Source organism: Myotis lucifugus, unplaced genomic scaffold (assembly GCF_000147115.1).
Source record: "Myotis lucifugus unplaced genomic scaffold, Myoluc2.0 scaffold_440, whole genome shotgun sequence".
NCBI lineage: Eukaryota > Metazoa > Chordata > Mammalia > Chiroptera > Vespertilionidae > Myotis > Myotis lucifugus.
The window spans coordinates 800,230-822,009 of NW_005871488.1; the positions used below are offsets into that span (position 1 = coordinate 800,230).

Sequence of the window (21,780 nt, forward strand, 5' to 3'; positions counted from 1 at the left end):
ACAGCAGGACCTTACACAGTCATTTCACGCCTCTGGACCTCAACCTTTACGTGTGTTAAATGAAAACTATGTTAATACCTGCCAAGACGCCAACATGTAATGTTTAAAACCAATCACTGAGAAGTAGCAGTATTAATATATTGTCTTAAAATACCGAGATAATTATCAGATGAGATAATTTAAAGAGTAGGAACTATTTGTCTCTGAAGAGCAGGGCCGAGGGGTACGAAGGGCTGAGTGAGAAGGCTGCTGTTTTCATTATGAGCCTTTTAATGCTGCATCAGCGAGCTCCTGCTGTGTACAACAACTCTATTTTAGTTAAACCTGAGTTTAGACTCTGCAGACGCCACGCTCTGCAGTCAGGCAATGCACCCACGGGCTGCGGCAATACAGCAGGTTACATCCCGCGGGTGCTGTGGGTGGATCGGACCGGCCACTCGGGGCGGGATTTCGTGAGTACACGTGAGTACACGGGATTCTCGCGGTGATGGAGCTTCCAATTGGAACCCTATTAGGACGCAGTCAGCCCATTCCTACCGGCTCTTTAAGGTGAGATCGGCCGGCCGGATGTGACGTAACGCGATGCAAGAGGCTTGCGTCTGCGCAGTGAAGGGAGATAGGAGGCCCGGCGTGCGTCTGCGCAGTGCGGAGCTGAGGGCCCTGATAGGGCGGCGTGCGTGCGTGCGTGCTCCCGTGCGTCCCCGTTTGCCTCCCGTTTAGTCCGGTTCCGGTCCTGTGGTCCCGGTGCAGAAGTGCTGCGGTTCGGGAGGCGGGCTCGTGGCTGCGGGAGGAGAGGCGAGGTGCGGGTCGGGCCTGGGGCGCTCGGCGCTTGCGCAGGCCGTGGCGCTGCGGGTGGCGAGAGGGCGCCTGGCCCCCCAGGCGGGACCGTCCCGCGCCGCCGGGGCGGGGCCTCGGGAGGAAGCACCCCCAGACGGCTCCCCGATTTCGCCGCCTGAGCACCGCGCGGCCCTCTAGGATAAGGAGATAGACTTTCCGCTGCCGGCGCGGCAACAGCGCTAAAACTTGCAAAATTGTGTGCATAGCATCCCCCCAGTTTGGGAGTAGTTAATCCTGTTTGTCGAAATTGTAATAAAATACAGTCTGTTTTGCACGGACAACAAACTTTCCGGCAAAAGAAGGGGCTAAAACCTATCCAGATCCTGGGGGAGCCGCTGTCAATGAATGATCTAGTCGGGTTGCGTTTAGTGAGGGGATTCCCATCCTTCGCCGTCGTAAAAAACCTGTGTTCAAATATTAAAACTGTTACCCCCACTCCCACCCCCGCCCCGAATTTTTAGTACAGTTATTGGAACTAAACAAAAAAATCCCCTCCAAAAATTTCATAGGCCAGTTGCTAAAGACTGTGGACTTAGTGTTTTGCCCGTGCAATGGCTTTAGTCATTTCTGTGTAAAAGAAACGTGCTGCAAAGAGAGAAAGCTGCATTGTGTGAACTGCAAGGCCCGTGCCCTTGTGTTTCAGAAAACTCCATTTGCAATATATTATTAGAAATTGGGTTTTTAAAAACATGGTCAGAGAAACGAAATACGAACGAGGGTGAGCAACCGTACTGTGTTTTCATCTCAGAAAACACAGCAGTTGAAGTTCTGGGTAAACCAATATTAACCAAAAATGCTTTTTTTCATATTCCGTTGTGTTCGCCTATCAGAACTGTTTCCCCGAGAGGCACAGGTAGTTACTCTGCCTAAAAATGTTCCAAGACTTTAAAATGGTGGCTCTTCCAGGGTGGCGGTAAAAGTTTGTTAAATACCTTTCGTTTTATTTTTTAAATCAAGTCTTTAAAAATACAGCGTAAAAATGGCTTCAAAAAGGGCGCTGGTCATCCTGGCCAAAGGAGCAGAGGAGATGGAGACGGTCATCCCTGTGGATGTCATGCGGCGAGCTGGCGTAAGTCCCTCCCCCTTTTAAAATCCTGGTTTGACGTTTAAAAGTCATTCTGAATAAAACAGTATTCAACTGTGTGAAATATTTCAAACACAACAGACTGCATAGTAATGACCTGTTGATCCAATATCTACACTTAATACTTGTTAACTGTTTGCCCTGTTTCCGTCAGAGCATTTCTTGAAGAACAAATGCTTTAATAAAGAGAGAGAACATTGCAAAGCACTCTGTGAATTTCCCCAACGCTATTCCCCTGGCAACCCAGAGATAACAGCCTCAGACTGTAGTTCTCACCTTGCTTCTCTGTGTTACGTACCTATATATGTCGTCTGTGACCATTGTGAATCCGTAAGTAGCATTTCCTCAGTGCTGGGTATCATTCTAAGCCAGTGGTTCTCAACCTTCCTAATGCCGCGACCCTTTAATAAAGTTCCTCATGTTGTGTGGTGACCCCCAATTTCATTGTTACAAATTGAACATAATGAAAGCATAGCGATTCATCACAAAAACAATATGTAATTATATATGTGTTTTTGGTCTTAGGCCACCTCTGTGAAAGGGTCGTTCGACCCCCAAAGGGGTCGCGACCCACAGGTTGAGAACCGCTGCCCTAGAGGGTTGTCTCGCGGCATCACAGCACTGCCATGTCCTCGCACAGGCCTCCTGGCGCAAACGTGAACGTGAACCTGGTGGGCGGAAGGACCCGCCCCTCGTTGGTGTTCCTAGATTTTGTTAAATGTAAATGACTCCAAGTTCCAGCGTGTTGGACCCACCAGCCGTGTAGGAAAATCCCCGTTTTCCCCGACCCAGCTCTTGGTGTTGTCAGCTTGGTAAATCTTTGCGAGATTAAGCGGCATTTCCTCACTTTCATGGCAACAGCGACTTGCACGGTGGGTTAGTGATAGAACGACCATAGGACTTACCTCCCGAACCAGAACGCCGGCGGGAGAAAGGGCGCTGACCGGACGGCGCTGGGCGCATCTGGACCAGCTCCGTCCCAGGCAGACAGGACGGACCTCGTTATTCATCGCATTTCGCCGATTGATTAGCTTGAAGCCAGCGTGGTTTTGTTGCCCATTTTCCTGTCAGTTATTTTAAAACCCAGGGCAGCTGTGCAGGCGTGACTCCGTTTCAGTGTTAACTATCACGACGACCTCTTTCTCGTAGATTAAGGTCACCGTTGCGGGTTTGGCGGGAAAGGACCCGGTGCAGTGCAGCCGAGATGTTATCATCTGTCCTGATGCCAGCCTGGAAGACGCCAGAAAAGAGGTTCGTTCTCCGTCCTTGAAACGCCTCCTCCCTCTGGCTTCTTGGTCGGTTTCTTGAGTCCGTGTAAGGCTGCTGTTAGCACAGACTTGTTTTAGGAAAGTTACTTTGCTTGAACATCTTCCCCGCATCTGCCCTGTAGGGGGAGGACTTTGCCTTTTTCCATCGTGTAGCTGGCAGCTCCTGGTCCTTCCTGTGCTCAGTAGGTGGCTGGGTGGGCAGGTGGATGGAGGGGACACTTGCAGGGAGCAGTGTCCTGGCTTCCACGGGCAGCCCTGCCTCCTGTTACAACTTTGTCACTTGATATAAGTGAATCAGCTGCCATGTTCCCATTCACTTCCGAGCCTTTATTCGAAAGCCACTCTCTACCTTTCCTTGTGCAGTGAAACAGAAGTAGTTGTGTGATTCATTTTGCGTGGACAGCTCATCCCTGGTCAGTGGTTGGCTTAAGGGAGGAGGAGGAGTTCCCCTTCAATTGTGTCACTTTGTCAGTGTCTTTAGAAATGTGGTTCGTAATCTTAGGCATGACCAGCACTGTGGTGCTCTGTCGAGCTGAGGTCTCTCCTCAGGAGCGTGCACGCACGTGTGCACAGATACCTTTGCACACCCTTTCCTGGCTGCAGGCTTGCCTGGCCCGTGTGCCAGCCAGAGACCCCCTCAGCCCCCCAGCCGCCCAGGGCTGCCCAAGGCTCAGGTAACCAGGGCCAGCCAAGGCTTGCGCTGTCGGCAGTGGCAGCAGCAGAGGTGTGATGGGGCATGGCCTTTCCCTGATCGCCGCGTCGCCTCCTGCCCCTGAGGGCTCCTGGACTGTGAGAGGAGGCAGGCCGGGCTGAGGGACCCCCACCTCCAGTGCATGCATTTTCATGCACCGGGCCTCTAGTTTACATATATATGTTGAAACTTTCTAAGTAGCACCTTACAAGTGAGAGTCGAAGTAAATATTCCTTCTCTTTTTTCAGCCTTTTGTGTTTTAGAACTGTTGTTACCTTTTGTGTCCATGTGTGGGCCAGTTCAATATCTAAAAGGAGTAAAAGAGAATCTATACTTCACATATTTTCTTTTTAGTGTTTAATTTTGCTTGGTTTAAAAACAACAGTGGGATGTTTATAGTATCTAAAAGTAATTCTAAATAACAGATGTTGCTCTAAATATGGACTACATTGTCATTTTGTAATTTGCTTAATGACTAAATTTTTAAAACTTTTTTAACATCTGAAAGCATTGTTAAAAAAATTTCCAGTTTGTAATTTTAGCAAATTTGAAATCATTAGATTTCTAGGGTGTTTTGGTGTTGGGGATACTAAAATATGACATCATATTTCTCTCCCAAGTTTCATTTCTCATAAGGTTAAAAATATTTTTCTTTGCCTGTTACTTAAAATTTGTTTTTCTTTTGACTACACTTCATTACTCTGTACTACATTCTTGTTGAAAAAGAACTCTTACAGTATAGACATACAGAAAGTTAAAATGTTAAGTGTCTCATTCTCTCCCTCCCCCCATCCCACACTGCTCCCCATTAGCAGTTGGAGTATCTTCTTTGTCAATGAGTGTCTGTATACTATACACATGTATGTGGGGGTGTATACACACATACATGCAGCTTTTACAAGAAGGAGGTCATGCTACACCTGCAGTTCTCCAACATGGATGTCTTTTCATGCACAGATTTTCTGCATGTGTTGCTGGTTACAACATGTCATCATAGAGATACACCTTAATTTAGATACACCTTAATTTATTTAACTTTTTGGTGAACAGTTTTTTGCTGTGACCCATATTTAAAATAGGAAAGTGTTATTGACTGTCGCGTCCATGCACATTTCAAATGAAATGTTATTTCTTAAACTGTTACAGGGACCTTATGATGTAGTGGTTCTGCCGGGAGGTAATCTGGGCGCACAGAATTTATGTGAGGTAAGAACTGTGTAGAGAAAGTGTTTCCACGTGTGCTGTGTTCTGTTGATTTTGCTATTATTAAAGTATTTTGGGAAAGGGGCTGTGAATAGAATAGGAACAGGTGAAATGAACAATTCTGTCTTCATTTTAAAAAACCATTTCTAAGGACATACGCTACAGAAGTCAGCTGAGCTGGTGGACAGTAGTTTATGAACACATTTGGTGAACACAGTCCAGATGTTAGAGCACATTTTCCCCTCTAAGCAGCAAAAGGAAAAATCTATGTTCTATTCAGGTTAGGCATAGAAGGATGAGAGCTTAGCTGTCTCCTCACCAATCGGGGAGCCGGGGGCGGGGCGGCTGGGGCTGCAGCCTGAATGAAAGGGGCATGAGGCGCAGGTGAGGAGTCCGCCTGCAAGGAGGGAGGGGAGGGACAGCCAGGCTCCGGGAGCAGGCGGAATCAGACATCGGGGCTGTGGGCCTCTTCCTGACTTCGCATCTGAAGACACCCAGCGCCACACTCCCTCATGTCCAGTTCTTTCTCCTTGGAGTACACGGGTGTGGGGGGAGAGAGGAGGGGTCGCTGTGCCCAGGGAAAGCTGTTTTCCTCATCTCCACTTCAAACAGCTTTTTAAAATATATATATATATATGTAGATAGGTAGATAGAGAGACGAAGGGAGAGGGGGAGAGAGACTGAAACATCAGTGACGAGAGAGAATCATTGGTCGGCTGCTCCTGCACACCCGTGATGAGAGAGAATCATTGGTCGGCTGCTCCTGCACACCCCCTGCTGGGAATGAGCCTGCAACTCAGGCGTGCACTCTGATCGGGAATTGAGCCATGACTGGTTCAAAGGTCAACACTCAACCGCTGAGCCATGCCAACCGGGCAACTCAAACACCTTTAAGAAAAGGATGCCTTTCTCTTATAATAAGTGCCTTGATTGGGTTTAGGGAGGAATGTAGAAGCATTATGAATTTGATCATTTTTATATTAATCATCTAGAAATACTGTTTAAAAGTAGTTACTAGTAGGTTTAAGATCTTGTGGATTAAGCTAAAATCAGATTCGGCTGAAGTTCCCAGCCAGATGCTGGCCGTGGCTTAACGAGAACTCGTGTGTTTGCTCTTGGACAGTCTGCTGCTGTGAAGGAGATCCTGAAGGAGCAGCAGGGCCGCAAGGGCCTCATCGCCGCCATCTGTGCAGGTACGTGCGGCCCTCCCTCCGCCAGCGTGTGTCGTCCTGGCCCCTGAGCCCCGTGACGGGGGACCCGCCTCTTCCCCTTCATAGAGCGTGGCAGCTTCTGGATCGGCGCTCTTAGTTTGGGTGGCATGAAGGAGGTCATTTCAATTCAGAAATGAGTACAGCTGTTCCTTTCTGCCTCCTCGTGCTTTGGTCTACGCTCCGTGAAACGTCGTGTTTTCTGTGTTTGGTTGACCTCGGAGGAAGACGAGGCCCTCTGGAACGCAGTAAACAGCTTGTTACGGCAGATCTCTCTAACCTCTCTCCCACGCCAGGAAGGACCTCGGCCAGCACCGTCAGCAGGAACCGCCAGCCACAAACAGCCCTGCCCCGCGCCTGCCCCGTGGCTCCGCGGCCTCGACACTTCCTGCCTGGCCCTCGGTGCTGTGCTGGGTCCAGCACGGAGCTCCCTGCCACCTAGTTCAGAGGAAGGTCACTGTGCTTCATAGATGCCCCACAGCTTAGAAACTTAGAAATATTTTTACTTCAATAACATTTTTTTAAGAGGGAGAGAGATAGAGAGATGAAAACATGGATGAGAGAGAAACATCATTGCTTGGCTGCCTCCTGCACACCCCCTGTGGGAATCGAGCCTGACAGAATCGAGCCGTGACCTCCATAGTGTAATTTTTGTCATAGGCGCCTCACTTGTCGTAGGTCTTCATTAAATGCTTGTCAAGAGTGAAGTGAATGAACGAATGGGTGGACTGGATGAAATGGTGCAGTGATGTTTTCTTCAATACGGTGGACTTTTTACAATCGTAGGCTAGCGATCCTCGGGACTCTGTTAGAGCCGCGGTGGCCAGCGTTCTTTCAAAGGGTTCGAAAGGTCAGCAGATACTGTGAAGACATCATTTGCCTTTTTCCTTCTTGTTCTCGCAGGAGTGATAGCAGAGTGTGTCGACGTTATTCTTCGGGCTTGGTGTGTGTGCGAGGATTGTGTTGCAGTTTCCCAGCTTTAATGTCTAACGGGGCAGTTATTAAGAGAGAGAACCCACATGAGAGCTAGCGGGTTCCTAAGGCCTAAATGTTTGAGAACCGCTGTGTGAGAGACGGGGACGGTAGCGGCGGGGACCGCCCCGCAGGCGCTGTCCTTGGCTCCTGCTCAGCACCAGCTTCTTGACCTGCCCTTGGGCACAGGGACTTCTCTGCTGGAGGCCTCCAGTCAGGCAGCCCCGCAGCTGCGCCCTGTTGGGGAGCAAGTGGAGGCCGGCTTAGCTGTGTAAGGACTTGGCCCCGGTGCCCCAGCCTCGTCCTTAGTGCTCTCACCACAGGAGAGGAAAGCTGGGGCTGGGGCCGTTCCTGAGACGCTGCTGTAAACCACATGTCGGTTTGTCCTGTGCCGCGGGATAGCGGGGTTATCAGCCACATCTGGGTCACTGTTTTCACTCGGGCAGGCCTGAGTGCTTAGGCCTCGAGTCATTGAAACCGACAGTAAAAAGTGACAGCGCTCTAACCGTGGGCTTGTGTTCAGGGTCCTGCCCCACTCCTCTGGGCGCTGCAAACACCGAGAAGCGTGACGAGAAATGCGATGATTTGGTGTTGCAGTTACAAATGGGGAACAGAAGGAATATGAGCTTAGCCCAGGGGTGGGCAAACTTTTTGACTCGAGGGCCACAATGGGTTCTTAAACTGGACCGGAGGGCCGGAACAAAAGCATGGATGGAGTGTTTGTGTGAACTAATATAAATTCAAAGTAAACATCATTACATAAAAGGGTACAGTCTTTTTTTTTTTTTTTTAGTTTTATTCATTTCAAACGGGCCAGATCCGGCCCGCGGGCCGTAGTTTGCCCACGGCTGGCTTAGTCCCTAACGCTGAGTGAGTGAGACAGAAATTGGAAGGGAGACTATTGTGAAAAGAAAGTAAGAGAGATTTGCTCAGGGTGGGGGAAGGGAAAGGAAGCCTGGACAGGACGGAGCCAGCAGTGGTCCATGCCTGCGTCTAGGTACAATCTCAGGGACCCCTGGAGGGGTTGGGGGTGGCCCAGGTGTTCTTCCTGTAAATCACCACACGGTGGCACTGCAGGCTTCCTCTCGGCTGCCCAAGGGGCTCTGTCTACTGTTCACCCTTCCTCCTGCTCAGAGCTGGTGTCTGCAGTTTGAAGTCATATAGCTAATAGTTAGTATGTAGTTAATGGGCAGTAGTAGCTCATTTTCCAAATGGGATCTGGAAGCCCAGGCAGCAGTAGTGACGAGCTTCCCATGATGAGTAAGGCAGCAGCAGATTTCTACACTCAACTGTCACATAAACGTATTGACACATCACCAGGCAGCAGTTGTATCATGTGGAAGGAGCAGCCTAAATGCCTGTGTGACTGCACTCCTCACTGCACGGCCTCTCCTGGGGGTTGCTGTAACCTAAGATAATGTGGGTCGTGACTCCTTATTTTCTTAAAATCTTACAAAATAAGATAAAGGGTCATTCGTGAGTTCATCAAAATAAAAAAATGAGTGACAATTATGCAGTTTTTATAGACTTTTAAAACATGCTGCCATACACAGCTGTCTCACACTGAGGATAAAAGTAAGGTGGAGAGAGACATCAAATATGTTTGAGGCTTTTAAAAAATATATATGTGTGTGTGTGTGTATGTGTGTATATATATATATACATACATATATATATATATATACATATATATATATATATATATATATATATATATATATGTTATTGATTTTTTACAGAGAGGAAGGGAGAGAGATAGAGAGTTAGAAACATCGATGAGAGAGACACATCGATCAGCTGCCTCCTGCACACTCCCTACTGGGGATGTGCCCGCAACCAAGATACATGCCCTTGACCGGAATCGAACCTGGGACCTTTCAGTCCGCAGGCCGACGCTCTATCCACTTAGCCAAACTGGTCAGGGCTGTTTGAGGCTTTTGATTGCAGAGATGAAGTCGGGACTGGGTCTGAAACTGACACCTGGCGTTGGCAGAAGCTTATGTAATTCGTGTTATTTGTTTGATCTTCCTTCGGAGCAGCTATGGTCTGAGGAGCTGTTGGTTATATAACTGCTTTCTGCTTGGATTCATGTTGCAAAATGAAAGGGCAGTAAGAGCGAGTGCTCGGGTTGCTGAGACTCGAGTGTGTGGACTGTCCTGGGCCTGAGCCACAGGCCCCCCCACTCGGAGGTCAGGGTGCGATTCTGAAGCATGTTGTTCTCGGTGTGACGTGAGGGCTTAGAAAGGTTTTTGTGTGTGTGTGTCTTAGAGAAAAAAGGTAGGATAACTAACTTTAAAGAGTTTTTAAGATCAGACAACAATGGTTTAAAATCTTTTTGGTTTTAGTCCTTATGTGAGGAACCTGTTACAAAATCTGCTTGGGATTGTCCATATCAGTGAAGTTGACATATCAGTGAACACATTTTGATGAATTTCATTTTAAGAGGGAAGAGATAGAGCAGCGGTTCTCAACCTGTGGGTCGCGACCCCTTTGGCGGTCGAACGACCCTTTCACAGGGGTCGCCTAAGACCATCCTGCACATCAGATATTTACATGACGATTCATAACAGTAGCAACATTACAGTTATGAAGTAGCAACAAAAATAATTTTACGGTTGGGTCACAACATGAGGAACTGTATTTAAAGGGCCAGAAGGTTGAGAACCACTGATATAGAGGATCGAAAATCGACATTTGTTTGTGGTTCTCTTAAGTAGCTGTAATAAGCATTAGTGCCTTCATATCTCAGACTCGCAGGCATTTCACAGGAATCTCCTCCAGGGCCGGATGGTGTTCCGTTCATTTAATAACCTTACTAGTACACCTGGTATGTTGGGATGGAGAGATGGATGAGTGCAGATGTTTTTAGATTCAAGTGAAAAAATAAAAGTGCTCTGAAAAACAGCAGTGAGGCCCGGAAGTTCGGAGAGTACCAGTTGCCTTTACTGTGTAACTAAAATTTTCATTTGTCAAGAGGATGAACTTGCTTTTTCAGACGACAAGGGTCTCCCCACTCTTGTACCCCCGACATGCGCACTGCCTGTTCCTTGAGGCGGGGCCACAGTCTGTTTACCTTTGTGCTCCTTGGGTGTCAAGGTGAGTCTTTTTGATGAAGTGGTTTTTGCCATTTTTTGAATTTGTGCACTTGCCAGAAGTGCTCAGTAGATGGTTTATTATAAACACTAGAGGCCCAGTGCACAACATTTGTGCACAGGTAGGGTCCCTAGGCCTGGCCGGCGATCAGGGCCTATCTGTGGGGCGATCGGGGGCCCCTGCTGGCACCCGCCTTGGCCAGCCTGGCCCGCCAACTGGCGGGGCGATCAGGAGGCAGCGCTGGCCTGCTCATCAGCTGGCCCTGCCCCCCTTCACTCCCCCCATCGCCCCATTGCTGCCGCAGGTCCACCTCCTTCTGCAGGAGGTGATGGGGGGGTGTGGCGCCGGCCGCTTGCCAGTGGGCCCCGCTCCCTGCTGTTGCCCGCTCGCTGGCTAGCCCCGAAGCCAGTCGCCTCCCTCTGCTGGGCAACCGGCAGGGTGATCAGGGGGGCCCCCCGCTGGGACCTGCCTTGGCTGGCCTGGGGCCTGCGGGCTGGGGGCAGCTCCTGTGTTGAGCGTCTGCCCCTAGTGGTCAGTGCGTGTCATAGTGACCGGTCCTTCTGCCGTTCAGTAGATTTGCATATTAGGCTTTTATTATATAGGAAGATACTTTACCTCTTGTACTAACAAGTGTATAACTTCAGAATCATAAGTATATTTTAGGTAAGAGCCTCCTGCTTTTGAAGAATATTTTTGCTGCTGCAATTTTTAAGACATGGTTTTTTCAATACACTTAAATCTTTTTTATTAATCTTTTTAGGTCCTACAGCTCTGTTGGCTCATGAAATAGGTTTTGGAAGCAAAGTTACAACACACCCACTGGCTAAAGACAAAATGATGAATGGGAGTAAGTATATGCTTATATTTTAAGGTACAAACAGACCTCAAAAAGCTGCAATTTAGCATCATTTCCCACCCGTGTGATCTGTCTGTAGAGGCTGCCTGTGGGTCGAGGGGTGCCGTGCTCCTCGCTTTCCCTGCAAGTATTTTCATCAGAGAGATGGTGCTGACGCGGCAGAGGCCCGGGCGGGGGCGGCTCCTGCTGGTGACACGCCAGGTCAACTAGTGTTTTTACCAAATACTTTGCCAGTGGCCTGAGGGTAAATCTTAAACCCGGACAGCAATTTCAGAAAGTGCCCTTTTGCCCAAGGTCCAGAGTAAAGCGAACGTTGCTCTCTCCCGTCAGAGAGGCCTGGGTGGCAGGCCGTGTCCTGGGGTGACCCGTTTCTCTTGTAATATCAGCTGGACATTTCACCTTTATTAGTTTATGTTCACGAGAGGAATTTCTTTACAGGACGGGAGGGTGAAGTGAATGCCTGTTTCTCCTCCAACTGCTCAGACTTTCGTGTGTGCCTCTAGAACGTTCTCTCCAAATGCTCATTATCCTTCGTAGTTTAATATTTTTACTCAAATGAGAGCTACTATGTCTGTTGTCCCGCAGCTGGCTTTTTAAGACTAACATCGTCTTACATATTTTTTGTTATTTATCAAAAATTTCTTTAATTCTCTTGAGTGGCTTCTTATTTGGAGGCTGTAGACGGAGCATGGCATTGCCTGTCCTCCAGGAGTTACTGCTCGCAGAGACACCTCCATCCGATTTAAAGCACAAGGTGTAGCATTAACAGCCCTGAATGTCCAACCACATCCTGATCGGTGCTTCCTTGGTGCCAGGGGCTGCCTCTCACGGTGCATTCAGAGCAGCAGCCGGGAGTGTCTTTCGTAGACAGGTGGTGTCTCCTCTGCCGTCTGTGCCTGGCGTGCATGTGACAGAGGCAGAGACCCTGAACTTGGAAAGAGAAAGAAAAGTCACACCTGTGTGGGTAATTGCAAGAGAATCATAAGTTTCCAGTCCAAACCAGATGCGGTTCACCTGGCATTCAGCTAGTGTGGCAACTGAGTTTAAAACCCCAACCAGCAAAAATCAGTGAATAAACAGACAAAACAAAATAGTCTCAAAAGCTGATTTAAGGTGACTGTGCAACTGATCCACTGTTGTGTAAATGTATGTGTTCCCCCACGTCCCGCGGGGTTCAGGGTTCGGGATCTGGAAGAGGGGCTGCACACAAATGAAAGAGACAAGACAAGTAATAATTTGGAAATTGGGGGGCCAGGCGAGAGCCCATCCCAAGAGGATGGCCTCCGCTTGTGCTCAGGCCTCGCCATCTTTTTGTTCAGTTTGGGATCCACCCATAGCCCTTAGACAGGCAGGTTCCAGTAACAGGCAGACAATCTTATCAGTGAGGATTGACATGACTATCTGGTGGGGAAGTTGCTTCAGCTACCATTGTCTCCACTAAACAGTGGGTGCATAGCCCTGACCTTTGCCAGGGCTCAAGGGTCACCAGCCTCCCGGGCTCCTTGTCCACACCTCTCCGCTAGTGAAGACAATACGCGGCTTCCCACACATTGTCTCCCCTCTCAGTCCTGCTCTGGGCTTATATTCTGAACTAAAACAAAGCACAACAGCTAACATACCTTACAGCAAAGTAAGCATTTCTCATTATATTGCTGTTTTTTAGAATAAATAAGATTTTTGAGAGCACTTTTAGGTTCACAGCAAAATCAAGCAGAAAGTAGAGTTTCCGTAGACTTGCTGCCCCGACACGCAGTCTCCCTCACCACCAGCTTCCTTTCCTGCACCAGGTGGGACACGTCACAGTCGGTGAACTGACATCCACACGCTGTCACTGTAGGGATTTAATTTCCTCTGTGGTAACGGGGAGGCTTTGGAGGGTTGAGAGGAGCCGAATCGGGCTTCCTGTGGTAGTTAGCATTTACTAGAAAGAAGATGTACACACAGCACGTGGCCTGAAGGTGTGTCTGTTGTTTCTGCTTTCGTGATGCCACCAGAGCATGAAGAGTGGTGGGGGCAGGAAAAGTGAGATGGGAAACTCGGGCGTTCACAAGGCCCGGTCACTGGTATCATCTCGGGAGCCTCACCGTCCCCAGTGCCCAGCAGGCGGGCGTCGCCATCTCTTTCCCGATGAGATGGGCTCAGAGAGGCCAGGCCCGAGCTCAGCAGGCGTGGACTAGTGGGTGAGCCCTGGTGTAGGAACAGCGTTTGGGGTCTGCCCGTCAGAGCGTTCTGAGGCGGGAGCTGGATTACTTCCTGGGGTCCCCCTGGGCGAGGCCCTCCTGCTGGGCATCACCGGGAACTTACTAGATCAGTGCGAGATTTTTTATTCACATAAGCAGTCCCATCCGAGGGGCAAAGCTGTTCCATTTCTCACTTTTTAACATGTTGTGGCTTGGATTTTTTTCAGTTCTCACTTGTCCATTACTTTAGAAGCATCCGAATGCTGGTCACTGGTGAGGAGCAGGTCTCAGCCAGGCGACCGCTTCCTGCGACTGGGCAGGCTCTACCCTCTCTGAGCGTTTCCTCCTCTTGTCGTCTGAGGGTAACAGTGGCACCTGCCTCAGGGTTGTTGACGGTTCAGTGAGTTAACGTGTTTAACATGCTTGGAACACTGCCCGGCTGCCCCGTGTGGAGGAGGGCGAGCTGGGGCAGGCCCCTCCCCGCCACTGTCTAGTAATAGGGCCCCCCCTCTGTACTGGTGATCGGCCTCATTGGGTTCCCACACTAGATGTGATCCCCGATCCCTAGTGCGCAGGGGTCGGCGACTTTTCCTTGAAGGTCAAACTGGAAATGTTTCAGGCTTTCAGTGACTTGGGGGTGCCGTGGGCGCCGTGTTAGTGCCTCCCCAGGTGCCTTTTCTCTGACGAGACTTCTGGCTTTAGGGCGTTTGCTTAAAGCAAAGGAAGCCTGTGCCAGATTGGTTGTGAGGTGTGGATTTGACGAGCACCAAGTCGGGGTCAGCTGACTTGCTCTCCCTGGGCATCCCTTGCTAGTGAGTGGGTGTGCGCTGTTCTCCCCCTCAACACCACTAGGGGGCGGTAGTGGATAAGGGCGGGCCATCGGCTCTTCCTGGTTGAAACATTGAGAAGCTCCGTGGAACATCTTTGAACATCTTTAACCAGTTAAGGGTGTTTGTTATATTTTACTTGTAAAGAGAGAGTTAAGCGAACCAATTAGGACTGTGCCACCCGCTGCCCAGTCCCGGCAGCTCATCCCTCGCTGTGGGAGACCCGGCTCAGCCGGTTTTCTGGGTTAGCGTTGGAAATGCTCTCGGCCTGCGTAGGCATCAGTACATGAGGCCAGGCTGCGAAAACCCCTCACACCAGAGGTCTCTGGCGCTGCAGTAGCGTCACTAGGAGGGTTTTGATGTACTGTGTTCAGTTATTTCAGTAGGTCTCTAGATTTTAAAATATATATAGATATTTTTTAATTGATTTCAGAGAGGAAGGGAGAGGGAGAGGAAGATAGAAACATCAATGATGAGAGAGAATCATTGTTTGGATGCCTCCTGCACACCTCCCAATGGGGATCGAGCCCACAACCTGGGCATGTGCCCTGACTGGGAATTGAATTGTGACCTCCTGGTTCATAGGTCGACCCTCAACCACTGAGCCACGCCGGTTGGGCTATTTTTTTTTAATCCTCACCTGAGGATATGTTTTAATTAATTTTTAGAGAGAGCAACATCGATTGGTTGCCTCTTGTATGTGCTCTGACGGGATCGAACCTGTAACCTTGTGGTGTACGGGGATGACGCTCCAACCAACTGAGCCTTGTTCTGAGGAAATGACGCGAAGTTGACAGGTGGTGGGACCCCACGTTGGAAGGACAGGAGCCTCGGTGTGTGGCTTCTGAAGCCCATTGTGACGACAGCTGCGTGCTTCTGCGCTCGGGGGTCATTAGGTGGCTTCTGTGCGAGTCATTGAACAGGCTTTTCCTGAGCCGCCTCCTGCTCTGGGCGAGGGCTTCCGGGGGTGGGGGGGGGCGGTCAGAAGGGTGTGTGCTGGGCCTGGCCCCAGCCGCAGTGGCAGGATGCAGCCGGAGCTCGGAGAGGCCCCTCGAAGCACAGCCCTCCCTCCCTGTCTGTCATTCGTGTCCCTCGTCGCTGCGGGGCCCCGCCACCCGCCCAGTTGCCCGGGAGAGACAGCTGGCGCCATCTTTGATGCCTCTCTGTGTCCAGTTCTTCACTAAGTTCTGACGTTTTATCTCTAAGTGAACCTCAGACCTTCATTTCCTCTTTGTGGCCCCTCCCCACCTGTCCCCTCTGGTTCCTTCCAGCTCCGTCCGCGAGGCCAGGCCCAGAGAGGCCTTGCGCACCGTGACTCGGGTCCCGTCCTCCTCAGGTGCTGGGGACGTTGGCGAAGGCTCTCGAGGAGAGAGCTGGCGGGGCTCTGCCTTGCCCGGTGGGAGGGTCACCTCTTGGTGCTGAGCGGGGGGGGGGCGGGGGGTGGGGGGGGGCAGAGGGGCTGTCACTCAGAGCCCGCGAGGAGGCGTGGACCGGAGCGTCCTTCAGTCTCCGGCTCGGGCCGTCCCGTGGGGCCGTCGGTACTGTGCGCCCAGCCTTTGGCAGAGTGGGCAGTAGCCAGGGAGCTGACCGCTTGCTCAGGCTGTGTCCCTGCGGGGAGGGTCCGTGACCCCAGCGGCCTGGGTCGGGGAGGAGGTCACCGGCCTCTCTCGTGTGATGCTGCGGCAGGAGGAGCAGCCGTGAGCAGAGCGTCTGGGTGAGGGAGCGGGAGAGGCCGGGTGCGCAGTCACGGGCTTCCCGTGGGGCGCGATGGGGACAGTGAGGGCGGTTCTGTGACCATCTGGGCCGGGGAGTCCGTGCGGAGGAATTCCACCTTGTGTCCGAGTCTTGCTCAAATGGAGGAGGAGCACACTTCCTGTTACTGTATTTGCAGAAACACCGCCAATTGAGGGGTGCAGAAGGAACAGGGTCCCTGAGAAACGAGTGTGGGGTCTCCCTCCACAGCCCCTGCCCCCGCGCCCCCAGCATGTTCCGCTGTGGTGGTGTGTTGGAGGCAGCAGCAAGTGTGTGCACAACAGGTAGTTTGTGCCCTCCGCATGTCCGCCCTCAGCCGCCTCCCCCCGCCCCCGCCCGCACCTCGTGGAGGAGGAAAGCAGTTGTCCCTCTCCCCTTCGGGGTCCCTGGCCCCGAGCCCTGATAAAGACAGGTTATCCAGAGGGAAAGGGGTAGTCCCATGGGAGACACCAGGGGAGATGAGTTACTTCCAGGGGATGAGTTCCGACTTAGATATTATGTCGGTAGGGAAGCGGGGAGAGACCTCGGGGGAGGAAGCGGCTGAGGGCGATGGATGCCCTCGGGAGCCGCTGGGAGGTGTGATGGACAGTGTGACCGGCTGTCCGGGTGGTGCCTCTGGCCTCCTCCCCTGGGGAAGAGGCCACCCTCCCGGCTAAGGAAGCCCTGGAGGGTTCATGCCCTCGAGCCCCTCGGGAGGGTCCGTGTGGAGGCAGATGGAGGGGCTGGGGGGTCACAGAACGCCGCCTCCTGTACTGGCTCTGCTTCAAGCGCCCACAGCTCAGAAGAGCACGTCAGGGTGGCATATTGGGGGGTGGCGGGTCCTGAACACCTACAGCAGTGATGGCGAACCTTTTGAGCTCGGCGTGTTAGCATTTTGAAAAACCCTAACTTAACTCTGGTGCCGTGTCACATATAGAAATTTTTTGATATTTGCAACCATAGTAAAACAAAGACTTATATTTTTGATATTTATTTTATATAATTAAATGCCATTTAACAAAAATCAACCAAAAAATGAGTTCGCGTGTCACCTCTGACACGCGTGTCATAAGTTCGCCATCACTGGCCTACAGTCACATGGGGGGCTGTTCTGCCCTTCAGGTTACAGAACTGACCCGTCAGCATTTGTTGTATAACAAACGGAGTCATTAGCGTTTACTTTCCTGGGCACTAGGAGGCCACATGCAGCTGCAGGCAACTTAGTACCTTAGTGTGGCCATTGGTCGGGTCCCAGCTGGTCTGTCCCTGCCCGGGCTGGACCCCTTCTCCCGCAGCTCCCGCTGGGCTCGGGGAGCTTGGGCGCCTGGTTGTGAAGGGCTGGCCAGAGAGTTTGGTGTTCACTTCCTGTACTGATGTGAGCCCGGTGATGCGCGTGAGCAGGAATGGAATTGCTGAGCGATGCTCACTGTGCAGTGCAGCCCTGCAGGACGTAACCCTTTTTTACTTTTCTGCCCAGATCATTACAGCTACTCAGAGAATCGCGTGGAGAAGGACGGCCTGATCCTCACGAGCCGGGGGCCGGGGACCAGCTTCGAGTTCGCCCTGGCGATTGTGGAGGCGCTGAGCGGCAAGGAGGTGGCCGAGCAGGTGAAGGCCCCGCTGGTGCTGAGAGACTAGCCGCGGCCCTGGGAGGGGTTAGGGGGCTGCTGGTCCCCCTGCCTCCTTGTGTTTGTGCTGCTGTGTGGGGACGCCGAGGCGCTGCCCGGGAAGTGGGGTGCCAGGCCTCCTCAGATCCCCCCACACCTGTGTCCCCACATTTCCGAACCTCGATTGCAGAATAAACAGACGTGTAGCAAACTACCAGCTCCTTCTTTCGTCTCCCATTTCTTTTGTGAAACTGAATTCATCATCAGCTTTGTGAGCAGTGCTTAGCTGTTGCTCAGGTGTGAAAGTGAGGGGCAGTGCCCACGTGCGATGCGTGGTTTTTAATAAGATGTACTCGGCCTTCGCCCGCGCCCGGCACGGAGCCCTGGGAGTGTCCTTCTGCGCAGAGTGGTCCTGGTGTCTTGTGTTAACGAGGTCCCGCCCGAGGGTGAGGCTGGATGCCATGGAGCCCAGGGGTGAGAGGTCGGCCCTGCCGGCAGCTCCCTGATCTTGGGAGGGATGGCCAGTGACTGAGCCAGTGGTGATGTAGTGCAGCCCCGCACCCCGCAGGGACAGGCCTCGGTCCTTCCTGGGGCTTCCACGTGGGGACCCGATGCTCCACGGCCAGCGCGGGGCCAGCTCCGCAGGGAAGACGCGCACCGCGAGGCCGCGCCCTGCGTACCTCCTGCCGCTGTGACTGACACCCTTCACTCCCTTCTGTGATCTCGGTCACCAGTGGGACCTGGGTTTCTGGAGGCCTGTGCGCTGTCCTGGCAGGCTCTCACCCAGCCAGGGCTTGGGGACCCGTGACCTGTGGCTGGTTGGTCAGCGCACAGGGAGCAGCCTGGCGTGCGGCCAGTGTCCAGGGGAGGGCGGGCCTGGGACCTCACCTAGGGAACCTGAGGATTGTTGTTGGTGTGGGACTGCCTACACACACACACACACACACACACACACACACACACACACACAATGCACACCCTCATGCACGCGCACGGAACCCCGCTCAGCACGTGTGTGCAGCCAGGACAAAAGGCACAGATGAGATGGAAGAGGCTGCGATGACCCCCGGTGAACCGCATCTCCGTGGCGGCTGCGCCGTGAGGTCGGCTGTAATGGTGGAGCTGGGGACCCAGGCCCTTTCCCATGCAGAGGGGCCCTTGGCTGGTGGAAGCTTTGAGTCCGTGCAGCCTCTGTTTTTCCTTCTCAGGTGACGACTCCCAGCTGTTCACCCCGGGAACCACCCCGCTCCCACAGACGAGGGTAAAACACACAAGGGGTGGGCGGTGCCCAGACCCGCCAGTCAATCAGCCTTCTCCGCCCCGACCCGGCCGGGTGAGGCCGCTCAGCAGCACCGCCATCCTGGGCTCAGCCTTCGCTGCCGGTGCTCTGGGTGCTGGGCCAAGGGCACGGGCAGAGACACGGGCCACGGACGGCCCCCTGGTCACGTGAGAACGACTCCGACACAGGCGTGGAGAGCTGACACGTGACTGGTGCTGGCGGGAGCCAGCAGCGCCTGCTTCCTGTGTGCTCCGGTACCTGTGTGTGACGGGCACAGTGGCTGACGCAGGAGGGAGGGGGGGCCAGGCCTCCGAAAGCAGCGGCTCAGATCCCTGGACAGAGCGGCACCCGCTCTGCAGCCCAGCACCCTCCAGCCCGTGCCTCCTGTTCCTCTCTCCCCTCTGACCGCACAGCGTCGGCAAACCTGCTGCAGAGACTAAAATGCCCGCCACCTGGGCCCCGCGCCACCCTCCTGAAGCCCCGGAGCAGCCACGGGCGTGCGGGGCGGTGAGCCGGGCTGCGTCTTCACCGAGCGGGCGGTGTGGCCCTTGGGCAGTGGTCGTGACCCCTGGACCAGAGGCAAGGCAGGTGAGAGCCCTTAAATAAATGGGACACGTGCAGTCGCACGTCCTGATCAGCGCCGAAGGCCCGAAGGCCCAGGACTGCGCGGCGGCGGGCGGGTGGCCGGTCTCGGGTTCATTCCCTCCGCAGCTCTGCTCGGTGCCCAGTGTGCCAGCCTCCCGCCTGGGGCTGTAAGCCCCGAGAGACACCCCGTCTGTCCTCCTAGAGCTTACGTTGTGGGGGAGGGAGAGAGCAAACCTGAGAACATCGGCACCCCGTGAAGACACGTGCGGTGAGGAGACGGGGTGGGGAGGGAGCCTCTGCGGGGGGACCACAGGAGTCTGGAGAGCTGGTGTGGAGCAGGCAGCCTCGAGGACGCTTCAGCGCCTTCCAGGCAGCGAGATGCAGTGCAAAGGCCCTGGGGCAGGAGTGCTGGGCTGTGAAGGAGCAGCCGGGGGCCAGGTGGAGTTGAAGTTGGAGGACAGCGGAGCCCAGGGGGCCCTGACCCTGCTGGGTTCCCGGCTCCCTCTGTCGAGGAGGCCCAGGTGGGTGACTGCAGGCACCTGAGGATGGCAGGGGTCACATAGTGGGAGATGGATAATCCCCGAGTTTCCAGCTTGAACACAAGGTCAGAGGGAGATTCCATGTCCTGGGCTGTGGGGGTGGGGCAGCAGGAGAGGTGGACTTGGAGTTCAGGTGATGCGTTTGAGGCATCTGTCAAGTACACCTGTACCAAGGGAAGGAAAACGCCCTGGCTGGTTTGGTGCAGTGCATAGAGCGTAGGCCCATGGACTGAAGGGTCCCGGGTTCAATTCCGGGCATGTACCTCGGTGGCAGGCTCGATCCCCGGCCCTGACCGGGGCCCATGTGGGAAGCCACCAATCGATGTGTCTCTCTCACATAGATGTTTCTCTCTCTGTCTCTCCTCCCTTCCACTCTCCAAAAATCAATGGCAAAATACCCTCAGGTGAGGATCAACAACAACAAAGAAAAACGAGACGGGTTGCTGTGAAGCTCAGACATTGCTGACCTCCGAGCCGCGGGTGGTTCAGGGGCGAGCGTTTGTAAGCTCCCCATCGCAGGCTGGGGGCCTGCAGCCCTCCTCTGGCTGAGCTCCCCGCGATTCCAGAGAGAAGGGCAGGAAGGGGAACTGGGAGATGTCTCTGAATTGAGGTGCCTTCGGGGCAGCCAGAATAGGGTGGGGAAGACAGAAGAGCCCTCCTCCGGGCAGTGTTTGGGGTGGGCTCCAGGCCCCTCCTGGGCCCTCTGACCTGGTCCAGAGTCACGGCTTCAGGCGTGTGGCTACCATTCCAGAGCCTCTTCCTCCCACCTGCCTGTCTCAGTGCCACACACACCTGGCCCTCCTTCTAGGAGTACGGGCTGCGGGTGAGGGTGTGCAAACAAGGGAAGCGGGAGTGAAGGGGGAGGGGCTCTGACTTTGGGAAGTGACGCCTTGGAGCTGGTCTGGGCCCTCCTAGGCCTGATGGCCGGGGTCCAGGGACTTGGGGCATCATGTGTGTCCCTTGAGCAGAGCTCTGTGCTCAGCGGTTTGCCCAGGGCCGACTGCAGAGTTAGGGGGAGATGCGTCTAGAAGCCCAGCGCGCAGCCCCCTTGGCGGGGAGGAGAAATCCCTCTTGCCCCCACCAGCTCTGGGTGGGCCAGGGCTCTCCCGCCTGTGGGGGCAGGAGGGGCCGGGCCAGGCGCCCATCCCCGAGGCCCTGGCCAGGGTGCTGTTCTTGGGAAGTGGACGGTGGAGCCGCCTTCTGCGGGAGCCGTCGTGGCTGTGACTGCGTGTTCTGTGGAAGCGGAGTGAATGCCGGTGTAAGGCGCTGGTTTCCCGGGTGGAAGACAGGAGACGGGGGAGGGGCGGGCTTACTGAGCGCCTGTGTGTACGGATGCCCAGCGAGGCAGCCAGTGTGAAGCTCACTTTCCACCGACGGGATCACACGCTGGTCCCGCTGTCCCTGCTTCCTCACTTATTCTATCTTAGCGTTTCTCTGCCAGCGTGTCGTATGCAGACTCACCTGCTCGCCACCTCATTCCACCTCCCAACACCCTCACACAGGGCCAGGGTCACCCACGTCAAAAGAAAAGCCCTCGTCCCCAGCCGGCAAGAACCTGTGCTGTCAGGCTGTCCCAGGGGGCTAAGGCCACAGTGGGGGGATGTACGTCCATGAACTGACACCTCAGTGAAAAGCATCGTTTTCATGTAGCAGCTGTACCATCTTCCAGCCTGGTTATGGCTTCTACACTCTAGGGCAGCGATTTCCTTCCCTTTTTTTTTTTTTTTTTTTTTTTTTTAGAAAAGCAAGAATTTATTGACCACAGCAAAAACATAGGACAGTGAAACAAGGACCAGTGCTCTCCTGGTTGCAAGTCTCCT

The 21,780-nt window shown here is 53.4% G+C and overlaps 1 protein-coding gene across 3 annotated transcripts; it reads left to right on the forward strand.

Moving 5' to 3' along the window:
• Positions 1-630: 630 nt before the first annotated feature.
• PARK7 (Parkinsonism associated deglycase) lies at positions 631-17,774 on the forward strand. 3 transcript variants are annotated; one of them, XM_006102907.3, is made up of 7 exons: positions 631-800; positions 1,810-1,906; positions 3,071-3,172; positions 5,027-5,086; positions 6,207-6,276; positions 11,117-11,203; positions 17,428-17,774. In XM_006102907.3, exons 2-7 carry the CDS (start codon positions 1,817-1,819, stop codon positions 17,586-17,588), a joined length of 570 nt encoding a protein of 189 aa, XP_006102969.1. In that variant the 5' UTR covers positions 631-800; positions 1,810-1,816; the 3' UTR covers positions 17,589-17,774. The 3 variants fall into 3 exon arrangements, with proteins under 3 accessions (XP_006102969.1, XP_006102968.1, XP_023600019.1); XM_006102906.3 differs by having other exon boundaries at positions 632-800; positions 1,795-1,906; XM_023744251.1 differs by having other exon boundaries at positions 643-693; positions 1,795-1,906.
• Positions 17,775-21,780: the final 4,006 nt, after the last annotated feature.